The sequence below is a fragment of the Thrips palmi genome, unplaced genomic scaffold (genome assembly GCF_012932325.1).
Source record: "Thrips palmi isolate BJ-2018 unplaced genomic scaffold, TpBJ-2018v1 HiC_scaffold_18, whole genome shotgun sequence".
NCBI lineage: Eukaryota > Metazoa > Arthropoda > Insecta > Thysanoptera > Thripidae > Thrips > Thrips palmi.
In genome coordinates, this window is record NW_023144627.1 from 602,846 (window position 1) to 621,400 (window position 18,555).

The window sequence follows — 18,555 nt, forward strand, 5'->3', positions numbered from 1 at the left end:
TCAAATCAACAAATCAATGATAAAAATAAATATCTTTCACAGTTTGTCCTCCTTGTTTTTTTTTCCCGTCAATGTTCCGCATGTGACAGCCGATATTTGAAGAACTAGCAGTGTGTCAACACGTAGGCGCCCCACGCCGCGCCCCCGACATCCGCGTTTGTAAACATTCGACGTCTCGCCGAGGCACACCCGGGAGTGTGCTTGTCATGCCACCACACTCGACGAAGGTTTCCCGCAGCCGATGCTTCATTTCAAGTGCCACGTCTTCAAGCGCAACTTATGCTTGACTAAAGCACGATGACTCGGTGATACATTTATGTAGGACCTTTTCCCTCGGTAATACATTCGTGTGCAACCCTTTTTTTTCTGTGATACTTTTTGTATTGCCGAAAATTTACTCTGAGACTCGTAATGACTTGTTTCTCTCCAATATTGACCTTTTATCCTTGAAGCAGCAATAATATTTAGTATTTCCTTTGTAACCCTCTGTACAATACTGTTCACTGTAAAGACTGTAAATTGTCAGCAATTATTGACCATTTTTGAAGTCAATTGCGTATTGACTCTTTGTCAATGGCAAACTGACTGTAAGTCAATATAACGAGCCAAATCTTATATAGATATTGAGGAAAAAGTACTTTTTATTGCTGTGTAAAATACTCTTTACCAAAAGATAAAAAGTCAACATAAGTCTGAGAGTGTGGGTGAGATGTCTCTTTGATAACGTGCAGTCAATAATTGCCTTAACGCAATTAGCGCCTTTACCGTCGTCATCCAAGAAATTCAGGCCGTTTAGTGGTGAGACGTTTTTGTCTCATTTGTCTCACATTTAGGCGACACTTTCAGGTCTGGACCTTTGGATTAGTAGTGGTAACCATGAAAAGAGAAAGAAAGCGTCGTAGACTTGCTATTTCCTGTGAAGAGATACTTGGTTTCACGAAGGAGTTTCCTTAAGGCTTCGTTGATTTTGCAGTGCATTCGTGTTCTTGGTACATTGCGCAACACAAATAAACGAAGTCTTCAAAGCTTTTGCTTCGTATCTACTCGAAGAAAATGAACGCATTGTAGAAATGCTTCGTATTATGAAGAAATGCTTCATATTACGAAGGAGTTTGCTTCGTAATGCAAAGCACTCTTCGAAAAATTTATAAATGTCTTCGGTTTCTTCGTGTTACGAAGCGATGCTTCGCAGACTTTTTCCTGTGAAGGCAACACTGCAAGAAAAAGTCACAACAAAAGTACACCAATTCCTAGCCGATTTTTGACCGGGAATTTATTGTACTTTCAAAGTACAACAATTGTCGTACAAAGTGCTATGCATCGGCATGACGAGCTGTGCAGTCCAGGCCTCGTTGTAGTTTGTACTGCAATTCTCGTTGTACTTTATGCAATCCCTGTAGTACTTTTATTGTACAGTTTTTGCTGTGCTTTTGCTGTAGTATTCAGACCCTTCCTTGCAGTGAATGCTTCGTAGGCTCTTTTCAGTGTTTGTGTTGTTGACAGTGATGGTGGTGCTCGTCCTGGCGCTGGCCTGCGGGGTGGCCGCCCTGCTGCCGCCCCCCGCCTTGGACGCGCCGCCCGAGGCCCTGTGCGCCTTGTCCATGGTGCCTCGCCTGCTCGGCGCCGGCCGCCACCCCCGCCTCTTCGTCATCGGGGTCGTCCCGTGGCTTGACGCGTTCCTTGGCCGCCTAGGCTCCACGGCGGAGGTCACCTTGGCCAGCCGCTTCGAGGACACCCTGTCCTTCCGCATGACTTACGAGGACGCCTTGGTCATGGTAAACACCCTCAGCACGTTACTGAAGATACGTTGTTCTGTCAGATCACTCAAATGTGTCACGGGTATACTCTACAAATCAAAGAGTGTACATGGTACGCTCTAACTGGAGCATGCCTGCAAGCACGCTCTAACTAGCGCATGCCTGCCAGGCATGCACTAACTAGTGCATACATGCCATGTACACGCTAACTGAAGCATACATTTACTGCATGGGATAGGGAGTTTTCTGCATCAGGAAGCGTGTACATGGCATGTATGCTCTAGTTAGTGCATGCTTGGCAGGCATGCGCTAGCTAGAGCGTGCTTGCAGGCATGCTCCAGTTAGAGCATACTATGTACACTCTTTGATTTGTAGAGTAATGCCTGGTGGAATGCTCGTTGCAGGCAGTGGCGAACACCTCCTCCACACTGGTGGAGACGGTGCTGCCCCGAGTGTCTGTCCCCTACACCACCCGGACAATCCTGTGGACAGGCCTGTCGCCGGGACCACTCAGCTCTTCCATCCATTCTGTTGGCGGGCTGTGCCTTCGCAACGCGGCGCTCGCGCTGACCGCCCCCAACGGCAGCACCTTCCTGTACCGCAACCCTTGCAACTGCGAAGAGGGCCCGCTGCGCACCGTGGAGGACAACCGGTGGGACCCCGGGCGCGGATGGCGCCACGCAGGTAGTGGCGGGGGAACGCGGAACTGAGTCGAGTAGGGGGCACGATCTATTCATATTCTAAAGAAAATTGTTTAATTTTCGAATCGATCTATTTTGAACCAAACCAGCATAAAACCCGAGTCAACCCCTCCTGAGAAAACCACCATAACTCACCTGGGCCTTAAGAGACATCCTTACTCGCCGGGGCGCTAGAAAAACGTCGAAACATGCTGGGAGGCAATCTCAACTTAAAAGGTTTTGTGCACCCACTGCTCGGGCGAATTAGGGTACGTAGTTTTCTAACCTTCCGGCGAGTTAGGATGGTCTCCTTGGGCCGAGCACTGAGATTCCAAACGCTACGAGTTATAGCACGCATGGTGCAATGCAGCTGAGATATCGCACCGTACGTGCAATGCGATAGCCATATTGCACCTTACGCGCAATGCATCCCATGCTAATGCATGGGAATGGAGAGGCATTGCACTACATGTGCAATGCTTAAGCATTGCACCAATTGACGCTATACTCAGCGTTTGGATTCTCAGTGATGGCCAGTTCCAATGTTTCTTTTAGGAGGAGTCGATTTTTAATTGATTTTGACATGAGTATCACATTTGATTATTATTCGAATAGAGTACTCCGAAGAAGCTCTGGCCAGGAAAAAGAAGAACAAAAACAGAAGTAAGAAATTGCAATTACTATGAGAAATATACGCTGCGCATGAAGGTATTTTTCATGGAAACTGCAATTTCTTACTTCCGTTTTTGTTTTTCTTCTTCCGGGCCAGAGCTTCTTTGGAGTACTCTATCGACTTTGCTCTCGTTCGATTCCGATCAATTTCGCAACTTTCGAGACTGAAAGACGCTGCTTCGCAGGGCCCGTCTTCGCCCCGCCCTGCTGGCACTGGCGGCCGCCCGAGAGCGGCGTCCTGGAGGCTTGGGTCAACCCGTACCTTCCCGGACACCACATTGAGCGCTGGGCCGCCAGGGCAGAACGCGAACTGCGCCACTTCGCCAAGTACAGTGGCGTGCCGCTGGCAATAGACAGACTCAGCTTCAACGAAAGCGATTCCAGGTCAGGGAAACACAACTTGAAATTTTCGCACATCTATTGTAGCACTGAAAGAGCACTGTCAAAAAAGTACGGAAAATTTTGTTAATGTTTTTTTTTGCCAGGATTCTCCGCAGCCCGTAGGACCGCATAGTATTCTCCATACGACCGTACAGTTTTCTCCGAGGCGGCAACCACTCGCGAAGTCCTGTGTACACCTGATTGGCCGAAATCTTGTGCGAAATCAGTAGAAATCTCGTGAAATCCCTTCGAAGTCTGGTGAAATCTCGCTAAATCCCATCAAAATCTGGTGAAATTACGCGAAACCTTGCAAAATTTTGACGCAAAATCTCTATCTTTGAAGAATCCTGTGAACAAAAAATTTCAAGTGATTGCCCCCTCCGTCTTTTCTCCTACGTATAAGGCCCTACGGAGAATATTGACAAGGGGGCTACGGAGAACTACCCCAATCTCTTCACAGAATTTTCCGTAGCTTTTTCCCCACAGTGAACAGAACGAAAATAGAACATCAATGACAATGATAAAATGTGATTAAAAGAGAAAACATATTTGAAAAACGTAACAGTAACACGACCGTGCGTTGATTTTCCTCGCGGTCCAGGCACTCGTCCGCAGTGCTCTCCTGCCGGATGGACATCTTGACCACGGCCCTGGCGCTCGTCCCCGCCCTGCCGTTCGTCCCCTTCCCCTGGGAGAGGGCGCGCTCGTACGCCGTGGTGCCCGCGCCCCTGGGACTGCGGCGGGGGCCCCTGGCGGCGTGGGCGGGCGAGATGAGCCCCGCGGCTTGTTGGAGCACGCACGCCGCCATCCTCGCTGTGGCCACGGGGATGTGCCTGCTGAGACGCCGAGGCCCGCTCTCCTGCGACGCCACCAAGGCCCTCAGCAAGCCCCTCCCGAGCGGGCTGCGCTTGCTGCAGCGGCCCGTCCTGGGGTGCTGGCTGCTGGTGGGGGTCGTCCTCCTAGCCTCGTACCAGGGCCGCCTCCTCAGCAGCGCCAACGACCGCGACTCCGTCGGAGACATCAAGTGCGTCGGGCAGCTCGCCGACAGCAACCTGACCATCCTCCTGCCGAACCCAGTGAGCAACGTGCTCTTCCTGCTGCGGGAGTGGCGGCTGGCCGGAAGAGTGCGGTACACGGAGCCCGAGGGCCTCTCGCTGGCCGACGTCCTGAGGCACATCGGCGCGGTGCGGGACGCCGCCACGCTCGTGACGCAAGCGTCCGTAGAGAATCTGCCACCGCTTCAAATGCAAAGGTCAGACTTCCCGCCGGTCCAGAGGACACTTTGGTCAGAGCTGAAAGTCTTGCCAAAATTTGGCTACACTGCTGCAAAACCACTCTGCAAACTCATCCAATTACTTAACAAACTTAAACGAAAAAAAAGAGCCACGTGCAAAAAATGCACCAGAGGAACCAAAACTCTCTGCTGACTATAGCTCCACTTGACTTGTCTCCAAATTCCACTTCGTTCAGAACATAAAAGTTGAGATGACTCTGCACTGAGAATCCAAATGCTATGAGTATGGCATCAATTAGTCAATTGGTGCAATTTTAAAGTGCACAAGGTGCAATATGACTGAGGCATTGCACGTATGGAGCGAGATCTCAGGGCATTGCACCATACGTACTATATTCATTGGAATCTCAGTGTGTTTTCCATTTTAACGGCAATTGATGAGTCACAGAAATCCTATACGCACTACGCAGTGACCTCATACTTATGTTGTTTGAACCAGTTATTATGTAAAACATTCATTCTCTTTAGTTTTACTTTTCCCTGCTAACAGTGTTTTGTTAACACTAAATGTTTATGTAGAATTTTGTACGTCGTAATGGACGATTTTAAACCTGCGTGACGTTATGCATAAAATTGTGCAGACATTCGCATAAATTCATGCATTTGCACGCATAATATTATGCGAATTCCCCGCATGCACAAAATCGTGCAGGTGGCACGTACAAAATTCTACATAAACATTTAGTCAGGGATCCTTTACTCAACTTAACATTTAACTAATACTGCTTTCATAACGTAACACAAGACAGTGTTCGCTAAAGGTTAAGGGTACGGAAAGTACTTGCTAAAGTATATCCACACAAACACTGTTATTTGACTTGCGATACAGACCGCACTTTCTGCGCAATACAAATTTCACAGCACTTTTCTGTGATGATCGTTGCTAAAAGGTGTGATGAGCTACAGTATCGCAGAATTTTGTAATGATCATTGCAAAAAACTGCAATGATAACAGATTTTTGTGTTGTCATCATCACAGTTTTTTGCAATAATTTCGATCCTCATTGCAGAAAGTTGCAGAATTTTGTGCGATACAGAAGTCATTGCATCTCAGGAGCAATGATTCGTGGGAATCACATTTCGGATATCATCGCACGTTTTTGTGTTGAAAGTATCGCAACTTAGATAACAGTGAATTCGAGACATAAAAAAATAACATACCCTTTTGAAAAGATGTTATAAGTTAAGGGTAATAACTTTAACTCTTATCATAACGTTATGATGCCCTTATGAGGTAAGTTAAGGATCCTTGCATTTAGTGTGGTTAAGTTACCTTAAAAATTGCCGAAATGGAGTTATCCCCCTTCTTCGGCTTCCTGGATCATTTGGTCTTTATTTTGAGTGTCCGTTCACCACCAACAGGGCCCGCGTGCGCCTGTTCCTGCTGCCGCAGAGCATGGACGCCACCGACCACGTCGTCATGCGGGGGTGGCCGTTCGAGGCGTCGTTCCGGAGATTCCTCGGGCGATGGCGCGCCGCTGGGTTGTACTCCAAGTTCAGCTTCAGGGAGACCAGTGGACTGGCCCACCAAGCCGCAAGGCCGCAAGTGCCACGAACCTCTTTCGAGCCCCTCAGGCTAAAGCAAGTTCAGCCAGTGGTCCGCGTCCTCCTGACGGGCTGCCTCAGCTCTTGTCTGGTCCTGGTTGTCGAATTATTCGTCTCTTTCACTGTCTCCGCTACACAGGACTCGATGGGGCGTTCAAATCACATCTCGAACGGAAGAAATTAAAATAAAAACCGACTTTGCATGACTGTAAACCGAGCGTTGTAAGGGACTGAAGAGTTCCGCACTGTGAGAAAAGAACACGGTAAATCCTGTACTGATTACTCCACACTTCGCCGTATTTCTAAAGCCAGCATCTACCGTACTGCGCCATAACAGAGTTTTTTTTATTCATCGTGTAAATTTTTCGTAAATTACAAAAACATAAATTTGCAACAATCGAAAACGTGATCCGTTCATGCTATCAGCAAATTGTTTAGATACAAAATGTGCCACTCAAAACCAAACCTCCCGGCTCGGCTCATCGAAGTAACAAGAAATCGTGTGTTTTGGGCAAATGACAACATGAAGCAACAATTTCCATGGCAACGGCACGGTCCTATCCTGCCACAAGTCAAAATTTAACATCGCAGATAAAAAGAAATCAAAACGCCGGGAAATTCAAAAGGTAATGCTAACGCAATGCACGGTGTCCCCACATTCGAACATCTTTGAGGTCAGTCAATAGTAAAATGTTCGTAGCAGGAAGGACGCTGTAAATTAATTTTCGTGGGCTGGCAAGAATTTTCTCGGCGTCTGCGCCTCTTCCAAAACAGCGAGGCTGAAGAAACGAGTATTCACGCATTGAAACTGCCCCTCAATTGTTGCTGAGGTTAGATTGTTTGGCTTGCTTTTTAAGGCCGCGGTTCTCTTGTCATGTTTTCCTCAATTCTGTAGAACAGTTCTTACAACGTAAGAACACACTGTAGGAAAAATCCACGGGAAAAGGTACAGGCAGGGTGATAAAACCTGCGGAGGCAAAACAACCGCAATAAGGCGTCTCGAGCCGCCGCCGCCTTGGTGGTGTTAGCGTCGTATTACTGCCGCCACATCCTGGCCAGCACGCTGACACAGCGACATCGCTGCGACGCGCCTACACCCGGCCGGCCGCGAACCGCGGACAGACGCTGAACACTGTAAATTAACCGAAGCAACAGAAGGAAAACAGAGACCGGAACAGAACAGAATCCACGGCTGAGGGCGTCGATGCTAGGAAAATTGACTCGTGGCACAGCACCGTCGAGCTAGAGCAGAGAACGAGGTGCAGCCCGAGCACACACAGCCCAAAACCCCAAACGAAACCATAACGTAGGGTGACTCGGAGGCACTGGGCGATTGATGCGGGTGTTAATTGACGATGCTGATGAGTCGAAGGAGAGGCCGCTACACCTAAACAAGGGACACGGCACGGCAGAAACGGTACCTGGTTTTCCCAGGAAGCCTATGGTAAAGACATAGGCGATTTCCAGGGGGTTCCTGGGAGAACCAGGTACCGTTTTTACCGTGGGGGAATACCCTGGCCCAGCCCAACCCATCCCGACGGACGACACAGAGTCACCTGGAATTCCGTGGTGTGGAGCAGGTGATGCAGGCAGAGGGATCCATTGGCGGTGATGCTGATGAGGAATCCGTAGGAAGGCTGCAGCAGGTCGCCCGCTGGGGTGCGCAGAACGAGGGCCGCAACCTAACCTCACTCTTGTGGCACGCAGGACGCTGGCTGGACATGCGTGAGCGTCGCGCCGCTGCCGGCTTATCGCACGCACTGCCTCAAGGCACACAAAGACGCACATGGCCGGGACGACCAAAAATGCTCATAACCTCCACAAAACGACACCGATCGACACACGAACAAGCACACGCAATCACTGTCAACCACCCGCGTCAGATGCGTCAGATGATACCAAAAGCAGCCATCGGAACTGATTTTATACCACCTCAACCGAGACAAGTACAGGAGCGGCTCCAAACGCGTAGCGGGCGGCTCTCCGAGGCCCCCAGCGCTCCGCCTGCGTCCTACCGGGCCGGTGGTCGCCACACGCCCAGGTCGGTCGAATTCTCTTGTAAGTTGTACTGTACGTCCGACTTGTTAAAAGTGTCACCTTGAAATCCAAGAAGTTTCGAACGAGTTTTTTAAGTTGTCCAAATTGACATTGCTGCATACAAATGGATTCGTCTCCACAAGTCAAACAAATAACAGGAAAAGTAGCGATATACATCGGCAACTTTGGCCCGTCCCGTACATTAACAAATGTGTGAATTTCGCCTTTATTTAGCCCTGATGGGTTTGAACCTGAGTCTGGGGTCAAAATGGATGTTATTTCCGTGATCAGCGCCCTAAAAAACATAAGAATCAATGGAAAAACTCGAATAAAAAGAATGTTCAAAATATACCCCACTGGGATTTGAACCCGGGTCCAAACTTCTTCGATTCGCTTGAAATTGGCACCATTGGTTTTGTCTTGTCACCCTGATTCCAAAAATACCCTTACATGCCCTGCTAGCTGTATCCGTTACCGAAATCCTCCTCGACCCCATGTAGACCATGATGCACCTGCAGCAGCGCCCCCGGGGCTCGGATCGGATTTGCTGCCACCGGGCGGTTCTTAGGGTCACCCAAGGAGGCTGCATACCAAATTTGGTCAAGATCGGACCGCGGGAAGTCCTCGGACGGCCGGACGGACGGACGGACGGACGGACGAACGAACGGACGCACAGCAAGGATCATACTATATGCCCGTCCCTCCGTCATTTTTTTACAAAAAATAAACGGGACGGGCCAAAAATGTCGACTCATGTCATAGGTTTGGATGGGAAATGCATAAGTTTGAGGTACCAAAGTGCTGAAACTGTCCGAAATGACAATTCGGTTTTTCAGAAGGCGAATTACTGTCTTTTCCCCTTGTCATGACAAATCTATTTATGCCATGCAACATCAATTTGGACACATTGTCAAAGATACATATGGAATGAAATTTGTTAATTTGGATTTGAGTTAAAAGCTGGTTGGAAATTAAATAATTAATGTGAAAAGCACATCAAACAGAAAATAATTATTTAATGAACCGATAACATCATAGATAATGAGTCAGGAATTAGTCAGGAAATAAAAATGTATCAACACGCACAGGGGTGATTCCGTGCGTAGGGGGTCATTTCAGGTCACCGGGGCCTTGCGCCTGAACTGAGGTTGATTTGGTAGCTTGGGCAATTCAAATTTGTTTTACTAAACGAAGACCATGTCCTCATGTGGATAAGTCGATCTAACTTTTGTTTATCTGGGTTTCGTAAGCTGCTAAAGTGTCGTTTTGTAAGTTCCGTCATGGTCACCAACACCTATAAGACAACATTGCCATGCTGTAGTATACGACTCAGCCACATCAAAAGAAAACTGGCTATTTCACTCTCTCCCCTGACTTATTCTTCACAAAATTACGGAGGGTGACCTTTGTATCATCACTTGTTGAACCCGAAACAGCCTTTGGGAAAATGTCCACCGTGTGACCATGTGACCTATGCTGTTTTTACAAATGACGGTCTACTGGGGTTCCTTTTCATTTTAGAAACTCGCGACCACTTGGGATCGAAAGAACATAAAAAACACTTCCAGAAGCCCGTTCCCACGGGACCTGGGGCGGTCAAACGACGCTTCCAGGCCGTCAGAAGAGTTCAAAACGGTAAGGGTGTAAAAATGGATGTAAATTCCGTTTCGGGCCGTAGCTCCTCCATCTGAGGGAGAAAGTTCCCACAACCTTCGCTGAAAAATGCTATTTTGGATGCTGAAAATGACACCGTCAACAGTTTTTACCTATCTTGTAACCCAGCGGTTCAGGAGACTAAAAACTTCGCTTTGTAAATTCCGTAATCTGTAAATTCCGTCATTATTTCTGTAAATTCCGCCGTATTTCATAGGGAGTGAAAATAAAAGTCAACTTGTAGCGCTGCCACGCTCAGAGGGGTACTGTGGGGTACTAGGTATGCCATCTACACCAAATTTAGCCCCTAAAGTTGAACTTTAAAAAAGAACATTTGGTACATCCAAAATGACCCCCTACGCACGGAATCACCCACAGACATAAAATCACATTACGTAGAATACACTCTCATTCCAAGAACGTGACACCACGTTGAAACGAACGTGACAAAAAGTCACTTTCTTTTGAGCATTGTGCCACATTCGTTTGAATATGAACGCTAATTTTGAACGCTAAACAAATGTGACACTTTGTCAATTTTTTCAAAAATGAGCTCATTTTGACGTTTCTGAAGGATACCGGGGACAGGTTACCGGGGGGGGGGGGGGGGCATTATGGCGCCGGGTGACCTGGGGGTTCCTATACTACTAGTCTGCAAAATCTCATTAAGGTTACTGTAAGATGAAAAAACTATCTTTCAAAGTACGTGGCAGTGCTTTGGTTTTTTTGTGATTTAGTTGCTTACTATGAAAAACTTTTACAGTCACAGACTGGACTCCCAACTCCCATTAGTTCCAAAGTTATGAGGGTTTTAGTGTTATTTTAGTCGTTTACTAAAGTTCTCCTTGCGATGAACCAAAAAGTTTACGGAGGTGTGAATTTTTTATTTTAAGGCCCAATGGACATGCAAACAGACTAGCAAAGCCGGATTTGACAATATGTGCATAGATAAGCTGTAATTTCTGTTTGGAAAATACATTTTGAATTTTTTACTAAAATTTGGTAAAATTTTGGCATTTTTTGGTGCTTTTTATACTCGTTCTTTTCACACCACTCACTAACATACAAAACTCTATGTGAAGAGAACGAGTATTGTGTTCAAAAATGAGTTTTGGGGGGACATCTTTCATCTCAGATCTCACAGCATGTGGGAAAATGAGAGTGGTATCAAATGAAAGATGGAGTGTCAGTCGCTTGATCGTAAATGAAGTTTTTTTTTTACTTGCAATGAGAAATATTGAGAAAATGAACATGAAAGAGAGACGTTTTTAGTGCACTATGTGAAACTAACCTCTTTTCACGTGTCTGTATCTTTTGATGTTGAACGCCACTGAAACGCAAAGTACAACAGCAATGACACGAGATCTTTGGTCAACAAAAATCTAGGAGGGTTTTTTGCAAGAAAGGGCCTATCTTGTATTGATGCAGTCATAAGTCTGAATGCTCATATCTCTCAATGTAAATGCAGGAATGAAATCTGCCTGGCTATTTTTCTTGATCTTTCCAAGGCATTCGATTGTGTCAATCATAAGACTTGGAGGGGACGTAGAGTGTGGAGTAACAAACAAAAAAAGAAGAAAACTTTAGAATATAATGTCAAAAGCTCAGGCTGGAACAATATTAAGATCATTTGTCACTTCAACATAAAGCTTGAGTTCACAACTAAAACTATTGCGCTCACCATTGTTTGTCTTAGACTAGTTCAAGGTACTTGAGAAAGAGAAAAGATACTATCCAATGCCACAAAGTTACACACAAACAGGATGATATTCTTAAGAAGGCTTCAGGACAGCACACATACCGTATTTACTCAAAATATCCTGAGGGAATATAAGATCTTGGAAATTGATCCATGCGAACCTTATGAGTTATGAGATCTGGTTCTTCAATGATGACAACAGACGGCAAGCGAGTCAGGTACAATCAAGGCAACATATTAGTGACGTGGCTGTGCTTTGATGCATGAGACACCATATCTCAACAGATTTGAGGTTGTCTTTCAAATAACAAAGGAAAAAGAAACACAGCTGAATGGATTAAGTATTGCTAAATTGGAATGAACTCAAGAGATTGAACAAAGCAAAAAGAATATAAATCGCTGGATACATTGATAGCGATTACTAATGCTTCACAAACCAAGCAGGAACACATTAAAATGACAAATCATTTTAAAAACATAAATGAAAAAGTGACAAGTGATTTATTGGTTGACCAAAGCATCCATAAAAATAAATAAACATCAAATACTGGTAACTGCTTTACAAGAAGCTTGTCCGCACAAATTTCAAGCCACAGCTTGAATTATAGATGCTGCATTGATTCACCAATGAATATGAAGAGGAATAAGCAGCTGCACCCCTGGCTCATGAGTTTAAGTAAATACGGTACCATTGATTACGAGGACCAATTTTAAAACAAGAAGCTATAGGGCTTCTACACCCTTCTAATAACTGAGAGTCAAACATGATTAGAAGCAAATAAACTCTGTGGAGACCACAAACACACACAAAACACCCACTTGGGCTTTGATTGTTGATACAGATATCCACATACAGCGATCTGTGACACAACATACGGGTCATTCCACGCCAAGTCGTCAAGGTTTTGAGGGACGTGTCGGCCGAACCCAGCGGCATTTTCAGGGATTGTTGGCCCTATGGGCCCATTGAAGGCCCGGTACTTTTTTCCCCGGAAAGTCGACAGGGGTCTGAGATATCTCAAACTTCATTTTTGGTAAAAGAAATTACCTATCAACCTGAAAAAAATTATAGCTCGGAAAGTATTTGTCCTTTCTCAAAACCGCTTATACCGTTGGAAAGAGGAAAAAAAACTGAAAAAGATAGGATTTTTTCCAAAAATTCTTCGAAACTTTTACTTTTTGCACTTTTATAGTGAAATGTTAAAAATGATGCAACTTTTTTGTACCCTGATCAAAAATGGCGTTCTATGGCTCAAACTGTACCTTGATATGTCCTCTAAACGAAAAGATCAACGCCCCAATGTATTTTGTTTAGTTCCGGAGAACGAGCGGTTCTTGTGGACCACTGCAAGGCTACTTTCCCGCTGGAACGGCTCCCACGCCACGCTCGCCTTCTCTGTGTTAGCGGACGTGATCGCCAGTGTTCGGCGACCGTCAGGTAGGATTCCCTCCTCACTTTCCAGCCCACTAAGGAAGCGCTGGACCTCAGCGCCTGAAGGGAAAGCAAGGGAGAGACTGGGAAGCAACGAAGGGTCACCTACACACACATTTTTGAGGGTTGGCCGCGACTGTGCTCCGCGGTGCGCGTCGCCGCCGGTGGCGGACTGCGGAACTAACGAACTTGGTGGTGTGTGTTGTTTCTGACCATCGCATGTTTGGATTAGGTGTCAGGCAGAAAGGTTCGGATACTTGCTGCATCACGCCCTGCGTTTGTTCCTGGCAGTTTGGTGGTGAACTATGTAATAGTTCTACACTGGAGAATATCTTTGCGTGGCTTAAGTCTGATTCATTTGCTGGTTCAGATTCACGACGGGCTCTCTGCCGTAGTTTGATTTTTTTTCCGTTTCCAACCCAACCACTTTTTAGTCATCTTTTACTGGTTTTGTCACTGTTGTCAAAATGTTTCAAGTATGCACATGTTCAGTGTTCTCGGAGGGGTCAGTGCGGAGAAAATACGGGCAGGGGAATAACTGAACACCAAATATTTTACTTCGACTGAAGGTGTGTTTTTCATAGTTGATATTTGTTTGGCATAGAGGACACGATCCTTGTACCCAGTGACCAGAAACCCAACCTGAATCCCAACCCCAAACCGAGTTGAGGCCCCCCCCCCCCCCCCCCCGGCGTGAGCTTGATACGGCCCCGATCTCAGCCCGGACTCGAGCCTCAGGTCGGGGCTCAATCTGGGCTAATGTCGGACCTCCAGATATTAGGGCTTTGGGGCTTTGGGTCAAGGCTCAAGTCTTGGCACAAATAGGTCATACAAACAGGCATATTTGCAATATTTTGACAACAGAGACATAATTAGTTAAAGATGACTAAAAGCTGGTTGGGCTCGGCAAAGAAACAAAACTCTACATTCGAGAAACGTTCATGGAAGCATACGATACTCGTTTGGTGCTGTCCGCGCACGCCGAGCCGTACCGACCCTTAGGGCTGTACCTGGAGAGTATCGGTGATCCACGCAGGCTGCGAGCCACCCATTTACTCACTCTCCCGCCCCGGCAGCCAGCCCCTAAAGTTGTTAGGATACGCACTTGGTTTTGGACGTGGTCTATACCGCACCAACCGGTGTGGTCGAATGGATGCCAACCACGTTTGGTCAGGGGGTAGCAAAACGGCACTTTCGGCCGCTCCGTGCGGTAGCGAGGCCCGGCCCCCCACCACCGCCCCAGCCGGTGCCGGCCTGTTGTGAGCCTAGCTAACCTCTCAGAAAAACACTGTTTTTGTACTTTATTTGGTGGCAAGACGGTCTCGTTTGTAGTCAGTGCCCTCGTTCATTTTGTTATCTTTCGATCAAGCACAAAAGATTTTGTGCCAAAATCACAGAGCATTTTTGGTAAAGCGAAACGTCTACGCGCCGCGGCCAGTTGCAGCGGCTCGCTTTAGCAAAAATGCTCCGTAATTTTGGCACAAAGAAATTATCTTTTGTGCTTGATCGAAAGATAACGAAATGAACGAGGGCACTGACTACAAACGAGACCGTCTTGCCACCAAATAACGTACAAAAAAAGTGTTTTTCTGAGAGGTTAGCTAGGCTCACAACAGGCCGGCACCGGCTGGGGCGGTGGTGGGGGCCTGGGCCTCGCTACCGCACGGAGCGCCCAAAAGTGCCGTGTTGCTACCCCCTGGTTTGGTGCGTTGCAAATATTGCAAATATGCCTTTTCTATAGAACTTACATAGTTCACCTCCAAACTGCCAGGAACAAACGCAGGGCGAGATTCAGCAAGTATCCGAACCTTTCTGCCTGACACCTAATCCAAACATGCGATGGTCAGAAACAACACACACCACAAAGTTCGTTAGTTCCGCAGTCCGCCACCGGCGGCGACGCGCACCGCGCAGCACAGTCGCGGCCAACCCTCAAAAATGTGTGTGTAGGTGACCCTTCGTTGCTTCCCAGTCTCTCCCTCGCTTGCCCTTCAGGCGCTGAGGTCCAGCGCTTCCTTAGTGGGCTGAAAAGTGAGGTGGGAATCCTACCTGACGGTCGCCGAACACTGGCGATCACGTCCGCTAACACAGAGAAGGCGAGCGTGGCGTGGGAGCCGTTCCAGCGGGAAAGTAGCCTTGCAGTGGTCCACAAGAACCGCTCGTTCTCCGGAACTAAACAAAATACATTAGGGCGTTGATCTTTTCGTTTAGAGGACATATCAAGGTACATTTTGAGCCATAAAACGCCATTTTTGATCAGGGTACAAAAAAGTTGCATCATTTTCAACATTTCACTATAAAAGTGCAAAAAGTAAAAGTTTCGAAGAATTTTTGGAAAAAAATCCTATCTTTTTCAGTTTTTCTTCCTCTTTCCAACGGTATAAGCGGTTTTGAGAAAGGACAAATACTTGCCGAGCTATAATTTTTTTCAGGTTGATAGGTAATTTCTTTTACCAAAAATGAAGTTTGAGATATCTCAGACCCCTGTCGACTTTCCGGGGAAAAAAGTACCGGGCCTTTAATGGGCCCATAGGGCCAACAATCCCTGAAAATGCCGCTGGGTTCGGCCGACACGTCCCTCAAAACCTTGACGACTTGGCGTGGAATGACCCACACAGCTACTGTTAACATTAACTAAGTAGCACATCTATCAATTATGTACACATCTGTTATTTAACAAAGAAAAAAAAAGGTAAAAGAAAGATTCATCAGGTTGGAGCAGCATTAAAATTTATAATCATATCATATGCAACTGCATGTAGCTTAACGTAGACCTTAAGATTACGTATGCCTGCCCATGTACATTGACAATTGCAATTATGTTGCGGTCAGATTTCTTATGGCATATCACAATTATAGAATTATGGAAATCACAATAATGATCACAATTTTTCGGCTAGCTGTATCCTGACTGTCTGTGGCTTTATCAAGTTAAGGCCGACGACAGACTACAGACAACAGATAATGGGAGCGCCAGACACAGTGAAATGAAGTCCCATTATCTGTTGTCTGTAGTCTGTCGTCGGCCTTAACTTGATAAAGCCACAGACAGTCAGGATACAGCTATTGATCGCCCCTTGTCAGTTCGCATTTGGCACTAGTGCCGCGGCCCCGCCCATCGGGTCCCTGGGTGATTCCGTGCGTAGGGGGTCATTTCAGGTCACCGGGGCCTTGCGCCTGAACTGAGGTTGATTTGGTAGCTTGGGCAATTCAAATTTGTTTTACTAAACGAAGACCATGTCCTCATGTGGATAAGTCGATCTAACATTTGTTTATCTGGGTTTCGTAAGCTGCTAAAGTGTCGTTTCGTAAGTTCCGTCATGGTCACCAACACCTATAAGACAACATTGCCATGCTGTAGTATATGACTCAGCCACATCAAAAGAAAACTGGCTATTTCACTCTCTCTAGACTGTCCCACGAAAAATTCGATGTTTGAAAATGCAACCTCTCACCCCGGACTTAAGTTCCTTATGTAAAAAAAGGATTCCATGATTTTTTTCAGAATTTTTGAACAGAATTTAGAGGTCGCGCATCGGCAAAAACACGTTTTTTGCCATTTTTCTCGATTTTTTAAATATGCCCTACCACCACACCACACCCAGCCCCACCCCGTCTCCTTAGTTGGACTTCTAGTGACCCTGTGACGTCGTTCTGTAGGACACCCGTTCCTCCTGAGCCCATCTAGACCCTCAAATCGGCATCCAAAACGATAAAAATAAGTCGAAAATTTCATAAAAAGCTGCAAAAGTTGTGCAAATGTTGTGTTTTTTGATAATCTGACATCACAGAACGATAGAGCGTGAAAAATTACGTAGGGGTGAAGACAAGTGAGCACGCCACACGGTCAGTTTCGGTTACATAAACGTGAGCGAAATAGAACGCCCCCACGAATTTATACATTTCCTGCTCAAAACTTGAAGTGTGGGCTTTTAATCCTTTTGTGGGATGTCAAGAATCATCTGATTGTTTTATATGAAATTTGTCGAAATAAAAGCTCTGCATGTAATAAAAGTACAAATATATGGTGCGGGTCGCTGGTGGCGCCTCCAGTCAGTAGTCACGAGAACTACATCGCCGCCTTTTCGCGCGCTTTGCCGCGCACACGAAACGAACCGCCCAGCGCACAGTGGCGCGAAACGCCAAAAAATGCGACATCGTGCGACTTAAAATAATTTTCCGATCTCTCTGCTTTTTCCACTGCGTATGGTCATTTTATGATGTTCTCTAGCAAAAGAAATGATTTCCTAGTAATAGCTGGGCATATAGAGCTAAAAATCGCGAAAAACATGAAAATATTGTACCAAAATCTGCCATTTTTTTCACGTTTTTTTCCCGTAAAACCGACCTTTTTTTCGAACGGGCAACTTTTCTCAACAGATTCTGAAAGCCAAGGACAAGGCCTACAACTTTTGTTATGGTCGCTACGCTGTAGCGAGGTCGGCCATTCGACTTTTCTGGCCTCAAAGGTTTTTCTTTCGTAAATTTAATTGGAAAATTATTCCTATTTTGACAAATTTTGTTATTTTCGTGCCCCTGCGGTCCGTTTTACGTCCAAACCAGTATCAATTCATCCAATCAAGTTTATATGAACTGGAAATAGATGTAACGAGGCAACACAGACCTCAGGGGCACAAAAATAACAAAATTTGTCAAAATAGGAATAATTTTCCAATTATATTTACGAAAGAAAAACCTTTGAGGCCAGAAAAGTCGAATGGCCGACCTCGCTACAGCGTTGCGACCATAAAGTTGTAGGCCTTGTCCTTGGCGTTCAGAATCTGTTGAGAAAAGTTGCCCGTTTGAAAAAATGTCGCTTTTACAGGCAAAAAACGTGTAAAAAATGGCAGATTTTGGTACAATATTTTCATGTTTTTCGCGATTTTTAGCTCTATATGCCCAGCTATTACTTGGAAATCATTTCTTTTGCTAGAGAACATCATAAAATGACCATATGCAGTGAAAAAAGCAGACAGATCGGAAAATTATTTTAAGTCGCGCGCATTTTTTGGCGTTTCACGCCACTGTGCAGCGAGCGTTGTTTTGAATCGTCGTTTGTGTTTTGGGATTTATTGTGTGGAATGATGGCGTCCCGATCGAGAAGAGGGTGCAGGCTCACCTACCTTTGAGCTAAGGAGACAGTCATTCATAGACCAGCTAGACTCTCTGTTTGACGTAGCTCATCATGAAGCTACAAGCCAGCACCGACAAGCCAGTGCAACCTCTTCTTCCGTCGGGACGGCATCATTCCACACAATAAATCGGGGGCGTTCTATTTCGCTCGCGCTTATGTAACCGAAACTGACCGTGTGGCGTGCTCACTTGTCTTCACCCCTACGTAATTTTTCACGCTCTATCGATCTGTGATGTCAGATTATCAAAAAACACAACATTTGCACAACTTT

General features: G+C 46.1%; 1 protein-coding gene across 1 annotated transcript; it reads left to right on the forward strand.

Moving 5' to 3' along the window:
* Positions 1-4,119: 4,119 nt before the first annotated feature.
* On the forward strand, positions 4,120-6,513 carry LOC117645452. The gene is made up of 2 exons (XM_034385658.1): positions 4,120-4,742; positions 6,147-6,513. The coding sequence occupies exons 1-2, from the start codon at positions 4,120-4,122 to the stop codon at positions 6,511-6,513; spliced, it is 990 nt and encodes a 329-aa protein (XP_034241549.1).
* The last annotated feature ends 12,042 nt before the right edge of the window (positions 6,514-18,555 follow it).

Coding starts and splice junctions, on each gene's coding strand:
- LOC117645452 (XM_034385658.1), top strand. CDS start 4,120: ATGGACATCTTGACCACGGCCCTGGCGCTCGTCCCCGCCCTGCCGTTC. Junction 4,743..6,146: donor CCACCGCTTCAAATGCAAAG/GTCAGACTTCCC, acceptor CACCACCAACAG/GGCCCGCGTGCGCCTGTTCC.